Source organism: Gobio gobio (genome assembly GCF_949357685.1).
Source record: "Gobio gobio genome assembly, chromosome: 7".
Classification (NCBI taxonomy): Eukaryota; Metazoa; Chordata; class Actinopteri; order Cypriniformes; family Gobionidae; genus Gobio; species Gobio gobio.
Window position 1 is genome coordinate 49,831,996 of NC_137103.1, and position 14,823 is coordinate 49,846,818.

The 14,823-nt window shown below is 36.7% G+C and overlaps 1 protein-coding gene across 17 annotated transcripts in view; it reads right to left on the bottom strand.

Annotated features, from left to right (window-relative positions):
- The window catches only part of tns1b (tensin 1b), a 322,198-nt gene that overhangs the window by 64,590 nt on the left and 242,785 nt on the right, over positions 1 to 14,823 (bottom strand). For all 17 annotated transcript variants that reach the window (XM_079822505.1, XM_079822502.1, XM_079822492.1 and 14 more), the window contains 8 exons: positions 12,823 to 12,887; positions 12,347 to 12,430; positions 9,391 to 9,503; positions 8,225 to 8,285; positions 7,767 to 7,842; positions 4,513 to 4,642; positions 4,221 to 4,286; positions 3,989 to 4,105 (listed from right to left, as the gene is read on the bottom strand). In XM_079822505.1, the coding sequence (XP_079678631.1) occupies positions 3,989 to 4,105; positions 4,221 to 4,286; positions 4,513 to 4,642; positions 7,767 to 7,842; positions 8,225 to 8,285; positions 9,391 to 9,503; positions 12,347 to 12,430; positions 12,823 to 12,887 (712 nt within the window). The remainder of the gene's footprint in view (positions 1 to 3,988; positions 4,106 to 4,220; positions 4,287 to 4,512; positions 4,643 to 7,766; positions 7,843 to 8,224; positions 8,286 to 9,390; positions 9,504 to 12,346; positions 12,431 to 12,822; positions 12,888 to 14,823) is intronic.

Consider the following 14,823-nt stretch of genomic DNA (forward strand, 5'->3'; position numbering starts at 1 on the left):
ATTTCTGCCTGCCCTATTTAAAGAAAGGACTGGTCAAGAGGGTGGCAGACTTTATAGCCTGTCATCTCAAATGGCTTCAACGTAGAACAGAGTAGAATTTAAATGTGTGCTAAACTGACTGGAGCTCCTTAAATTTGACCGCAGGGATATTAAAAATAACATAACGATACAGTCTCGACAGTTTTAAAAGTATTTTTTGGATTGCAATAATCTAAACACACTCTTGTCGAATAGATAAACACACCGCATGGGTGTTTTCGAAGAGGTTTTGGAAAAAAATGTTTTATAGTTGTAGCTGTTTGGGACATTGTGATTGGACAGGATTGGTCTGACTGTCTCCTCACTGCATGAATTGCACAATTCTCAGCCAACGCCTGGAATATTTCACAAAAGGCCACTGGAACCCGACAAGGGAAATGGAGGCTTGGGACGCAGGGTAGTGTGGAGTGGCTGTGGTCAAATTCCCACAGGAAAACTGGACTCTGTGTGTTCTCCATTCAATACTGGGATCGTACCAACCTCCAGACTACCTTCAGACCGCCCTCAGTCCTTTCTGATGCATAACACACACACACACACACAAATGGCAAGATCTGGTTTAAATCACCCTTTTTAGTCTGATTAACTGGTGCTGATGAACGTATTCTCCTACTTTCCAACCATACATGCAATCATTGCAGTGCTGAGTGTAATTAATGGCAAACAAAAAAGTATACATAAATAAATAGCTCGAAGCATTAAAGTTTTGAACCACCCTAATTGTTCCAGGTTCAAAAACCGTCTATTGATAGCATTAGGGGAACAATGTTAGTGACACCCTACCCGATCTCACGGCAATTGGTATGTATTTTACGAGGTGGCTAATTCATATGATTTCGTACGAATTACCTAACCTCAAACCCCGCCCTTAAACCCAACCGGATGAATTCATACTAGTGAGGATTACGAGTTAGGAATCGTACAAACTAGCCACCTCATACAAATACGTACGAATTGGTCGTGAGATAGCGTTGTGACACCCGCCAACCTGCCATTTGTGTGTGGATTTCAGCTGTGGTGTGTAACACAGTCACTCCCACTAGCCACTTTGGCGGGTTGAATTTTATTGTAGACTTTTTAAAAGGCATCTGTTATAATCGCGTTGCGCATTATAACCAATCACACGCGATTCTGTTGATCTTATGAATACAATGTCTAATAATCAAAAGGCGTTCAGATAAGTCATCAGTTTTGTTCAGAGCGCGCTCTCTCTCACTGAAATCTGCACTCGCATCATAAACAACAAAGCAGAGATTCATTCATCATACAGTGATGGACTGTTTTTGTTCTATTTCAGCAACGTAAATAGTTTCAAACTAAGATCACAGCAGAACCACAGCGCATCTGATGTGACTGGCATAAAGTTGGCTTGACGTTGGACATTCGATATTCGTGAATTTAGGGACCGTCTCTAAAGTTACATACTACAATACAGGTTTCTAATTTCAAAAGCATTTGAAGAGAATGACTTGCAGTCAGGTATGATGCACACCTTTTAGATGTTTGATATTTAATAAAATAAACTGTCATATCACAGGAAAATATCGATATGTATTTCACTAGGCTATTGTATGGGCTTATACACAAAATATGCTAGATATGTCATAGCTGGTAGAACACTGATTTTTATTTCTGTTGTTGCTTGAGAATAAATTATATTTACAACAAAAAATCTTATTTTTTCCAGACAAGCAACTGTTAGTGTTTATCTGTCTAGATTAAGGAGCTTTACACACAACCTTATCAGAGCTAAAGCCTATTTGATGACCTGTCATGTTAAACATTTCATGTAGACTTGATTTGGGTGTGTACAGTGGTCATTTACATATAGCCAACAATACATTTCCCAACAACAAAATTGTGGCCAGTGAAAATGCTGAGCGGTTAGTAACTTTGGAAAACCACATACATACATACATACATACATACATACATACATACATACATACATACATACATACATACATACATACATACATACATACATACATGCATACATGCATACATGCATACATACGGATTAGTTTTATGAACTTTTTGAACTGTCAAAGAGGTAGTTGCATAGCTGTCAAAAGAGGGACAGAAAGCTCCAAGATTTCATCAAAAAAGATCTTCATTTTTGTTGTGAGGATGAACGAAAGTTTCGCCGGTTTAGAACGACATGAGGGTAAGGAATTAATTACAGAATTTTTCATTTTTGGGTGAACTAACCCTTTAAAGTCTAGCTATGTAAGAGTTGCCATTTCACCAACGCATGCTTGGAGTAGACTTTATTATTTGTCTCTACATCATTTTATAATGAATAAAGTAAAAATGAAAGCAGACTATGATGAGAAAAAAGTGTAACAGGACATTAAACTAAAGCATATACTATACTTCCAAACCTCGACAGAATTCCATACATATCCTCCTTGAATTCCTCGCTCTGACTTTCCCTCTCCAGAGAGCTGACCCACCAAATGAGGATGTCTCAAAAAAGGACAACAAATCACATGTTTGACGACCAGAAGCACACCACAAGTCAAAATAAGGAGGCTCGTAGCTTAGGCCACAAGGGTGTGAGGACAATTCCAGTGACACGGCGGTGTGCGTGTGTGAACTTAACTCGAACTCTGTGATTTGTTAAAGAGCAGCACTACAAGCTCATCTGATTAAATCAGTCTCTGTCGCACGCACGGATTATCATAGTCTTGTCCACAAACAGCTCTGTTACAAAACTCTAATGCAACCAGAATGCTGATGAACTGATGTCGGACTGACAGATGACCCGAACACAGACTCTATGTGAACTCTGAGAGACCATCATTAGTTAATAAAGGAGTAAACAAAGCTCCCTCTTCCAAAACCTAGTGAGCTGCCTTGATATGTACAGACTATACAGACTAAAGAAGTGTCACGAAACCTCGTACTGTATATGTGACTGATCTGGCAACATCGGTGTGTGTGTCCTACAAAGCGCACAGGAGACTTGACTAACAACTGATTTCAATAGAGTTTGGTGTTAGAATATTGCTAAGCTAACAATACTATAGTGCAACAGTCGTGTTCCAAAAGTAAAAACGGCATTCATTTTCTCCACAGGGAAAATATTTTTTAACAATATTTTGTAAACCTTTAAAGACAGACCTACTGTGAGCTACGAGGTTGCTAATTGATGGTATTTGCTTCATGTTGAAGCCCTGCAATATTTTGACTTATTTTTTTAAATAACCGTGTTTAACAGTGGAATTTGTGGTGAAAAACTACATTACCCATGATGCTACACAGAAAATTCCACCAATCAGTGTGTCAAAAGAATCAACGTGTGCCTAAGAGCTATTTAGCTCCACCCACTCCCATGAAGCACTGCGAGTGATCGAGTCGACCTCCATAAACTCTCAAACTATTTGTGTATAGGCATAATTTGCAATAAGCTCAAAATATATAATTTTGATGTATATATATATATATATATATATATATATATATATATATATATATATATATATATATATATATATATATATATATATATATATATATATATATATATATATATATATATATATATATATATATATATATATATATATATATATATATATATGCTTCAGCAATGCTTCATGGGATTGTAGTTCTTTCCCTCAATAAAGCTGTTAAGTACAGTCTTGTACCTTTGTATTTTTTTGTCAAATTTTTAAATACTTTTTTGCTTCAAATTAGTTTGTAATGTTATGATTCACCTCATAGCTGGATGACTTGGTTCTTGGCTTATAATATATTGTGTTCAGAGTAACTTAAAATGTGGGAAAAAACTATTTCGAGTATGTACAAGCAGAAATGTGAAACCGGTAATTTTGAATTTGTCTGAGGTAAAAATAAAACTGTTTTACAACCATTCTGGATTCACTGTGGGAAAAATCGAATAATTTCCATCATTCGTTGAAAATGAGACTACAGCTTCACTCACCTTCCATGGAATCTTCACAGCGCTGGTTGAAGTTCTCGTAAGAATCCCAGCGAATCAGAGGATCTTGGGTATTGTAGTCCACAGAAACGCTGGGCCCGTTCTCAAGATGGTCCATACCTATGATTTACCATCCACAGTCAGAAGCTTCTGGGCTCAGTTTATGCCCTATTTACAGTATTTCTGTGATTCATTTATTAGCTGAAAATGAACAACAATAGATAAGAGTTCTTACCTTGGATTTTTTCTGGGCCGAAAGAAAAGACAAATTCCACTTTTCCATATTCAGGAAATCTGTCATCTGAAAAAAGAAATGGAATGACCAAATCAGTGTCATCAACACAGTCGATTTAAAAATAAATAAAATAAAATAAAACAGTATGCAAGAGTAAACCAAGGCAAATAGAGCATGAAAAAACAAAATGGAATGACCAAAGCAGTGTCATCAACACAGTCGATTAAAAAAATAAATACATAAATAAATCAAATAAAATAGAGTTATGCAAGAGTAAGCAAATCCAGCATACCTTTAAATGTTTCATCAAGCTCATCTTTGCCAAAGACGATGCCCAGGTCATGAACAGCACAGGTGTGAAACTGCACTCGGAATATGACATCGCGGGACGGGCTGCGGAAGCGTTTGTGATAGCACTTGAGCTGTGGGGGGCATGAGAAAACACACATGAAACACACACAGACTGAAAGCAGCGCAAGAAATCACATGCTACTATTGAGTGAAAATATGCCAGGCTGAAAAAAGGACATACCAGTAGATACATGAACCAGTTTTAAGCCACCATAAACGTTCCAGGTTAAACGCTATGACAGTGTTAGAGGGATAATCTTAAAGCATTAGTTCACTTTAAAATGAAAATTTCCTGATAATTTACTCTCCCCCATGCCATCCAAGATTTTCATGTCTTTCTTTCTTCAGTGGAAAAGAAATTCAGTTTTTTGAAGAAAACATTTCAGGATTGTTCTCCTCACAAGGGACTTCAATGGCAACCAAAATGTTGAAGGCCCAAATCAATGCAGTTTCAAAGGGCTTCAGAGGCTCTGCACGATCCCAGTTGAGGAATAGGGTCTTATCTAGCCAAACCATCAGTCATTTTCTATTTTTAAAAAAAAATGTATATACTTTTTAACCTAAATTGCTCCTCTTGCACTGCTCTGCGACGTGTCATGGATGACATAATCACGTCAGAAAGGTCACACTAGACGTAGGCAGAAGTACCGCCCCCGTGTTTACAAAGCGCTCATGCGAAGACTAATACAAATGTCCTTTATAAAAAAAAAAAAGGTTAAACAACGATGTCGGAGGATTTTGAAGTTGGATATGGAGGGTTTTTTTGCCCTTTGAAACTGCTTTGAATTGGACCTTCAACATTTTGGTTGCCATTGAAGTCCATTGTGTGAAGAAAAATCCTGGAATTGTTTTCCTCAAAAACTTCATTTCTTATCGACTGAAGAAAGAAAGACACAAACATCTTGGATGAAACAGGGGCGAGTAAATTATCAGGAAATTTTCATTTTAAAGTGAACTAATCCTTTAATTACCACTAAAAAGAGATTTGACATGTCTAAGTAAGATAGAAAGCAAGCAAGCAAATAAAAAAATAAAGTTATAAAAAAATGTTTATTAACTTTATTGCAGCTTATTGTTTTAACTTCTATGCAAACATACGAATGCTTTGCAGGATTTACAGGCGGAAATGTGAGACTGGTATTTTTGTCATGTTGTCTGAAGCATAAACAAAATTGTTTTTGCTTCTTTTCTAGGTGGATGAATTTCTGGTTTTGCATCGCCAGTGTAATTCCTGTGAGTGGAGTTTGCTTCACTTAAACTTGCAACCACGATTTATGCGTCTTTGTTCAGAAATTATTTTCTGTGGTAATCGACATGGCACAAGTTGTATTGAACTTGTATTGAACCCAGAACATTCCTTCAAGAGCATGGCAAATCATTCAAATGTAATCTTGCGTCACCACACGTACGTTCTGCACAGAAAGTTCTATTCATGGGCTTGGAACAGATAGTTTGAGAGGTTTTGGATGCTGGTCGCCTCGCCTTCCCATGGTGCAGCAGTGCCAGAGATGTCAGAATAGTGAAAGTATGTAAAACAACAGAGCCTCTCCAAAACCCAGACAGGGACATAAAAATGTCCTCACTGGCCACTGAGGAAACTGTATCCCTCTTTCTGTTGCCCAAAATAACTATAATTAACCTACTTCACTTAGGGCAGAAAGACATAAAATGTACAGCTTTTCAGGTCGGAGAGTGAAACAAAACAAACACAACCAAATTGAGGAATATGGGGGCTGGCAAAGCATTCTGCGGTTTTCCCAAACTGCAGCAGAGACTCAGTCGCACACATGGGGGGTCCGCTTCGGAAAAAACGCATCACAGTGATTCACAATCAACAAAATGAAGCTTTTAAAAACCAAGCATGTATATGATGACGACAAAGCAAAAGGTAGACATATCAAATAATAAGAAATTCATGCAAATTCATCCTTGAACTTCACTCAAATTATGCTAATAATATCATTTGTAATGAAAAGAAATGCAAAATCAAAGTATTTTCACTCGTGATCTCAGTCGCTTGGACCCGCATTTTGATACTTTTTCTTCATGCACACAGATATATTGATCTACAGTGTAATATGCTTTGGCCAAAGCGCAACGCTTGTGTTGTGGTTTGTGTTCAGGAGAGAGTCCTCTATAGATCAGCTCTTTTGATTGATTTCAGAGAGAGTGCTCCTCTACGAGCACAGCACTATGATAAAGCACTCAGCTCTTTTTTAATTTCTCTTCCAAAAAGCTTTCTGGGGTAAAATGCAAATAAATCTATGCAGAGAAGTGTCTCTCATCAGGAATGAATGTCTGATGGATGGCCCTCTAGACATCCTGCTTTATTATTGGCGTGTGTTGCTCTGAGAAATGCCCATAAATGGAGGAAAAAACTGTGCCATATTTAACCCCACAAGTCAAAAGCAAAAATGGTATGAAATTACATTTTATATAAAGAAAATTATAGGACCAGTAGGATTTGTTTGCTTTGTGACATTAATTTCACAACAATTATTAATATTTTCCAAATTGTTTTACATTTGAGTTGTTTTGTTATTTCCATTATTCTCATTGATGATGATTCACATTACTGTAACATAGTAATTGTGAATTTGAAATCAACATTAACTATATTGGTGAAAATGTAAGGTTGTATTATTATTATTTTTAAAGAAGAAAAAAAATACCATTGTGTAATTTAAATAATATAATACAATTAATATAATATAATATATGCATTATATTGGTGAGCCTTTGGAAGGAAAATCTGCTAATATATATATATATATATATATATATATATATATATATATATATATATATATATATATATATATATATATATATATATATATATATATATATATATATAGTATAGTATAGTGTATATTGTAGGTGTGTGTGTTAATGTCACACATATATATACATATATATATATATATATATATATATACATACATACATACATACATACATACATACATATATATATATATATATATATATATATATATATATATATATATATATATATATATATATATATATATAGTATAGTGTATATTGTAGGTGTGTGTGTTAATGTCACACACATATACATATATATATATATACACTATAATATAAACATATATATAACCATAATATATAATATAATATACATATTTTGCATTATATTGATATATAGTGTTTTGTGAAATTCATTCTTACCAGTATGTCTCCTTTCAGGAGCAGGCCGGGTTCGATGGTGATGCAGATACTGGTCTGACTGTCTCCTTGGACGTTACTGCAAAAATCAGTCAGACACACACCCATTAACTACAAACAACCTCACATTAAATGCACAAACATGAGCCTAAACATATGAGTGATTGATGCATGGCTTACAAGACATATTTCTATTTGTATCAATCTATATGTATTGAACTGAAAGGGTCATCCCTGCTGCTAACAACAAAACTGTAGTCTGAGAGCATGGAGGAAGCTACAGGGGCCGAGTTCAGTGATGTATGGGAAAAGCACATGTGGGCTCCTCAGAGTGTGTGTGATTCAGAAGCCCCCACCCCCCAGACACAGAGGGCTGCCTGTGATTGGATGTCCTGAAGGCTGGGCTACATGCCAGGGAAGCATGAGCAATACCGTGTAGGAAAACATGGGGTGTTTCTTACTAGATCCCAGATGTGTAGACGGGCTGCATAGCCTGGTAGATCTTGAGGAAAGGGCGGCAACCTGAGAAACCATGAGAGAGAACAAAAACAAAATGTTAGTAGAGCTCTAAAAGTGGAATATCAAAAGGGCTGGTCTTCATTGTGGAGCAGGAATTGTCTCTCTAACTCTCTCAGGCCCTGTTTATACCCAGTATTAACATGCATCCCAGATGATACGATCACAAGCAGATGCAGGACTTTCTATGTTTATAGAACGTTTTGGGGGTATTTACACCGTCTCCAACGAGTCTCCTGAAACTACTCGTGATCTGGTTTTCATGAGGAGAGGGTCTGAGATAGCATGACTACATATATGACCATTTTAAGCATGCTGGCATCACTCAAAGACGAAGACGTTCCATTTATATTTTCCTAAATGTGCAATATAAATGAGTCTTGACTAGGTATAAATGACTAAATGACTATTTTTCAAGCAACTGTTCCCAAACTTTGACAGGTGGTGGACCACTTTAAATGAAATAAATAACACTCCTAATAATATTTTTTTATACTTAAAAATATATATTTATAATAAATGTAACAGGTGACGAACCGTATAATTTTTTAAATAAATAAACAATAGAAAATATGTCTATAATATAAATGTTTTACTTTTTATATAAAATGTAAATAAAAAAATATATAATAAAATAATATATATATATATAAATACATATATATTCATATACACATCATAATTTGCTATTATGTTTGTAATTATTGTAGTGCATTAATAAGTCAATTCGAATAATTGGATGTTGGTTAAATCAGTGGATCACTTCGAAAACTTTACGGTCCAGCATTTTGAGAACGCCACACATAACTGTGTGGGGAGGAGGGATTTGATTATACTACAAATGTAATGTGGTCACATGTTTCTCTGACTACCTCCGACTGTGGTTTCAGTGATCGGATCACAAAACATTCTGGACCCCGTCTACAGCTGTATTTAGCGCTGACCTCCTGTGATTGGATCACACCGAGAGAGTGTGTAAGAGAGCAGCATGTTGTCAGTCTGACAGGAAGGCGTCAAAAGCAGCAGGACTGGAGACGGACCCCAGAAACCTGCTTTCAACACCCCCAGCAGTCACTGACAAATGGCCAGCGGCCAGAGCATTTCAGCTCACCTCCTTTGGACTCGAAGTTTGGGATCCCGTGCATGATCACATGGTGCAGGAACAGGGGCTTGTTGTTGATCTTGATGTTGCCGGAGAGCAGACCGCTGAAATACTGCACATACCTAGAGCGAAACGAAAGATTATCAGAAATAATGTAATAAACAAAACTAGCGGACAACACTAATGACAACAGACAACTGGGCAGGACTGAGATATGAACGAGTGTGTAGAGATGTCAAAACAGTAAATGTCTACAAAAATAAGAAATATGTTTCTTGAAAAATTTGAATGATTAATATTTATTGAATATTTATATGTTTAAGGATCATATTGGACATCATATACGTTTTTGCTGTGGTTTTAAACCTTTATCGAGAATCATAAGATTTCAATGGCATTGCTATTGGCTAATGAAACTCTAGTATCGTGACAGCCATCCGTTTAAGAAACACAGATGCACCTGTTGTATAATCTTGCTGAGTGTGTGAAAGTCTTGGGTTTCAAGCAAAAGACATATTCATGCGAGTGTGTATTACATAACATACTATCTAAACACTGTTGTCAACGCCATTTAGGGTCATAAGATGGTTTCATCTGCAGATGAGGAGCGTTTTGCTGTGTTTCCAAGCCCTTAGCACAGATGTTAGGGTTTATAAACAGGAAAAGGCATTTTTCTTGTACGCGAGGCGGTGTCTCTGGAGAGGGACAGTGACCAGCGTTTCTGCATCTTCCTTGGCAGATGGCCCGAGGCCTGGTTTCCCATGAACATTCAGTTGTTCCAGGGCCCCTCTATTCCAGAAGAGCAGAACGGCAGAAATCATAAGCTCCTTCTTTCCTCCTGGAGTAAGCCTTTACCATGACTCTGCTTTTCCATTTTCCATGAAGGGAGCACAACTATGTGCCCCAATGAAATCGAGTTTTAATGAAGCCTGAAGTGCCAGTGCTTCCATATACAGAGGGAATGCTTGATTCTGTAAAAGCAGCACATCCGTGGCCAAGTGTTCCCTTATGAGGCATAAATGGGTGTGTGTGTAGAGGCATGTGCTCGAGCACAAAGAGTACGTACAGGTTTATCAGCGTCTTTGGGTTTGTAACTGTACATTGGGGTCCAGAAATCTGCGAAATTACTAGTGGAAAAACATTCATTTCTGTAATATAACAGTTTTCATTGCAATATATATATATAATCACCATTGAAATCTGAGTGAAAGGCTGAACTGGAAAGCACCGGAGCTGACATGACTAAAACATAATGACCATGTTCTCCAGCATAATGAGAGATGTGCCATCTTGAGCTTCAAGGGAAGCAAGAACATCTGTGCAAAGAACGTCACACGATCAATGCCCCTCATTTGGATTATTTAAAGGGACCTATTATGCTACTACTATGGGGTCTACTATAATAGGTTTCATGCTTTATTAAAAAAATATATATATTATTATTTTTCACATATTTTACATTGTTGCAGCACCTCTCTTCTCAGTCAGTCAGTAACGCTCTGTTTAGTTCCCTCTGTTTATTCCCTCCTTCCGAAAAGCGCAATGTGCTCTGATTGGTCGGCTGGAGCGGCTGTGTTGTGATTGGTCAACCGCTTTAAACTAGTTTGGAAAATATCACGCCCCTTTACCATAACCGCAAGTTTCAAAACACTACTAACGAAACTCAACAAGGCCTCACCCCCTTTTTTTGTGTGTGTATGCCTTGGGGGGGAATTATTTAAATGAGGAATATTGTGACGTACATTCCTGGAAGAAAACAATCGAGGCATTTCAGTGTATACTGATATAGAGAATAACTCCTTTTGTAGTTGAATATGGGCCAAACATAAAAGGACCCCTTTAATTGATGGCCTAGAAACAGTGCAGAATCTGAAATACTGCTTTTTCATGCAAGGCATAACTATACTTGTATAATGAAATAAAATGTTTAAAAATAATAATACAACCAAGTTTGGTCTTGAATTTTGGGCTCCACTGTACATATAAAGCTAAGCATAATAGATGACACTGGCAACCACTTCTGTTTAATTATAACTCAAATATTAGAGCTGACAACCCAAACATGGCTTTCCAGTGTCTCTTCAGAGCATATTTGCGAAAATTATCATACTTTAGGTATTCAGACACTGGTTTTGAGCGATTATTACTATTATGAGGATTTGAGCGTTTGATAAATGAGGATGAATTTGGTGTTAACATATACATGTACAAATACATATGCATACTGTATATAAACACACAACCATTCAAAAGTCTGGGGTTAGTTAGATTGTTTAATGTTTTAATGTTTAAAGTGAAGTGACGTGTGGCCAAGTTTGGTGACCCATACTTGGAATTTGTGCTCTGCATTTAACCCATCCAAGTGCACACACACAGTAGTGAACACACACACACCGTGAACACACACCCGGAGCAATGGGCAGCCATATTGCTGCGGCGCCCGGGGAGCAATTGGGGTCGTGGTATTGAGGGTGGAGGAGAGCGCTGGTATTCACTCCCCCCACCGACAATTCCTGCCGGAATTTCTTAAAAAATAAAACCTTACTGACCCCAAACTTTTGAATGGTAGTGTATCTTTCAGTATTGGCCATTACAGTGAATTGGAATAGTTTGAGTACATCTGATCTGAGACCAGTTGTAGTGAGAGATCTGTCATTTGCATGTATGATAGTGTCAGTACTGAGGCGCGATCAGACATGAGGTGCTCAGAAGGAGATTACGTCACATTCGTTTTTTTAGTTTTTTTCCTTTTAAGGACATACCACATGCCATAGGGTATAGTTAAGTAAACAACACATAACCCAACTAAACCTAACAAAACTACACAAGCATGATTGGGGCAGCGTTATCTGGAGGTGAAGCTCATAAATCTAAACAATGGCTGAACCTGAATACTCACAATGAGGGTCAAACTCATAAAGCACAAAGATAAGAGGTCATATGGGGAAAACAATGCACAACTGACCTTCTCTGGGAAGGCTGGCCCACAGGAAGCACTTTATCTTCATAAAATCTCTTCATGGCAAACCTGTCCAGAGCCTGGTCCGCACTGCAGAGGCAAAGGAAACACGTTTGGGTACATTTCTCCAACACATTGCTAAAAAAAAACCATCATATTCTTAATGAGCAGCTTTGTCTTGTTTTCCGGTAAAAACGTATCTAAATCTGCTTCTTGAATTTACTGGAAGCTTTTTATTTATAAAAATAGCACTTTTTGCATCAGAGATGAATTTGATCAGCACTTAATTCAAGTCTTGAGACAAATCCTCCTTTGTAAAGTGATGCATTTTTGGCAGTTGTTTTTCCCGCCGCCCCCCGCTCATGTGTTACCTAACGCGTGGCCAGTCTTGTGATGTGGGATTAAGGTCTTTCCATAATAAGCGTTCAGAGGAGCATCTTTAATTCAATAAACACAGACAGTGCGCAGTCTACATGTCTTACCTCGCTGATATGTTGCTGTAATGCATGTACGCAGCCACAACTACTCCCGTTCGGCCTCGGTTTCCCTGCATGAAGGGAAGCAGGAGAGATTATCACATAATGCAATACATTATTTCATGTCTCCATCATATATGTCTAAACATTTAGAATATTAAACATGTTTTTTCAGATGAAGGTCATATTATTTTGTTTATACAAACTAATATTATTATATATGTCACAATTTACAATTAAGTGAAATTCTAAGTGAAATACTTTAAGTGAAAAACTGTCAATTTATTAATATTCCTAGTGTTTATGTGTCATTTCTATGAACAAAAGGATTCGATCTAAACATGTTTCTCAGGAATAACATTTTATAGGTTTTTCCTCTGGATAAGATTTTTTTTATCCTTTTAGTCTTTTGTAAAAAAATTAAAAACTTTAACTAACAAAAGCCAATTCCTTGGTGACATCATCTTCAAGGAAGTGACAATTTTGTTGGAAAAACAGTAGCACAAAAATTTGCAATGGACTTCAAATGTTTTGTGTTATTAATAATTTGTCACAATTTTGTGTTTGTACAAGTTACAGAAATCAGTGTCTCCATTTGACCAGAAAATATTATTGATTATCTGATACATTCATTTTATAGAAATACTTTCTTAAATTACAACACAAGTAAATTAAGTTCCAGATAAGTGTTATTATCATCAACTGAAACTATTTAAAAAAAAAAAAAAACATTTACGGTAACTGAAATAAAATTTATGTAAAATTAAATAAAATATAAAATAATTAAACATATTTATTTCAGTTAGTTGATAATGCTGCATGTAAGTTTTTCACTAGTTTAATTTGATTAACTAAAATTACTAAAACTGAAAGTAACCACTTGAACTGAAATAAAAACAATAAAAAACATAGATAGACATATTTAAACACACACACACACACACACACACACACACACAACACAACACAACACAATTACAAAAACAAAATTCAAATGTATTCAAAACCTGAATAAATATGAAAATACTATATTAATGATAATGACTAAAATAACAGTGAAAAGGTACATTAGAGGAGCACGAATGACCCAAAACACATGACAGTCGAGAACTTTCATCTATGGTTTGAGTCATTTTGAACACAGTTGTGCTCTTTCTGAATGAATGAACATTTCCACCATCAAGCCATTGCCTTATGTTTCCACTGTAACAAAGAACAACACAGGTTGCCATAACAATACAGTGTTTATGGTTTCCTGTTAAAAAGGCAGCATATTTGTGTTTATGACATCTCTGGCCCTTTATAAATCCAGATCACAACCTCTCTTGGCAGCGCTACACTTCTTAGGTCACTGAGAAAGCTCTCATGAGCGGATAGTAATGGGTAAGATGCGTTTTGAGGGTGTGGAAATCAAGTGGAAAATACAGTGAAATGGATTTCTGAAATCACTAGACCATATCAGGATAGACCTGTGACTCACTGAGACTCTAGAAGATAACCCACAAACTCCACAAGAGGCTGTTTTCGGACATTTATACTCACGGACAGAGTCCCTTTCATTAGCGAGGCACTTAACAATACCGCTATCCTCAAAAACAACAAAAAACATTTTACAATCTAACTTCAAAACGCTTTGTCATCATTCTAATGTTTATAAGTGGTGACCAGCAATGTGACTTAACCAGATCAGAGGGCGATGAAAGAGTAAATTCAAATGAATTGTTTAAAAAAAAAACAGATTAGCTTGAACCTCAAGACTGGGTCAGGCAAAGGCTTTCAAAACAATGGCGAAGTACTAACTTTACAAGTAAAATCAGTCATGTTTTCTCACTGCTCAGACCCTGCGATTGCATCGTAAATCTCACTGCTCAGACCACCGTGACCTTTGGGCCCACACCACCCAGGGTTTATTAGGAGTAGCCTTAGAACGCCATCTACTGACAAAGCACTATGGGTATTTACAGTAACTATAATGTGCAGAGAGAAAACTATTATGCAAACATCAGT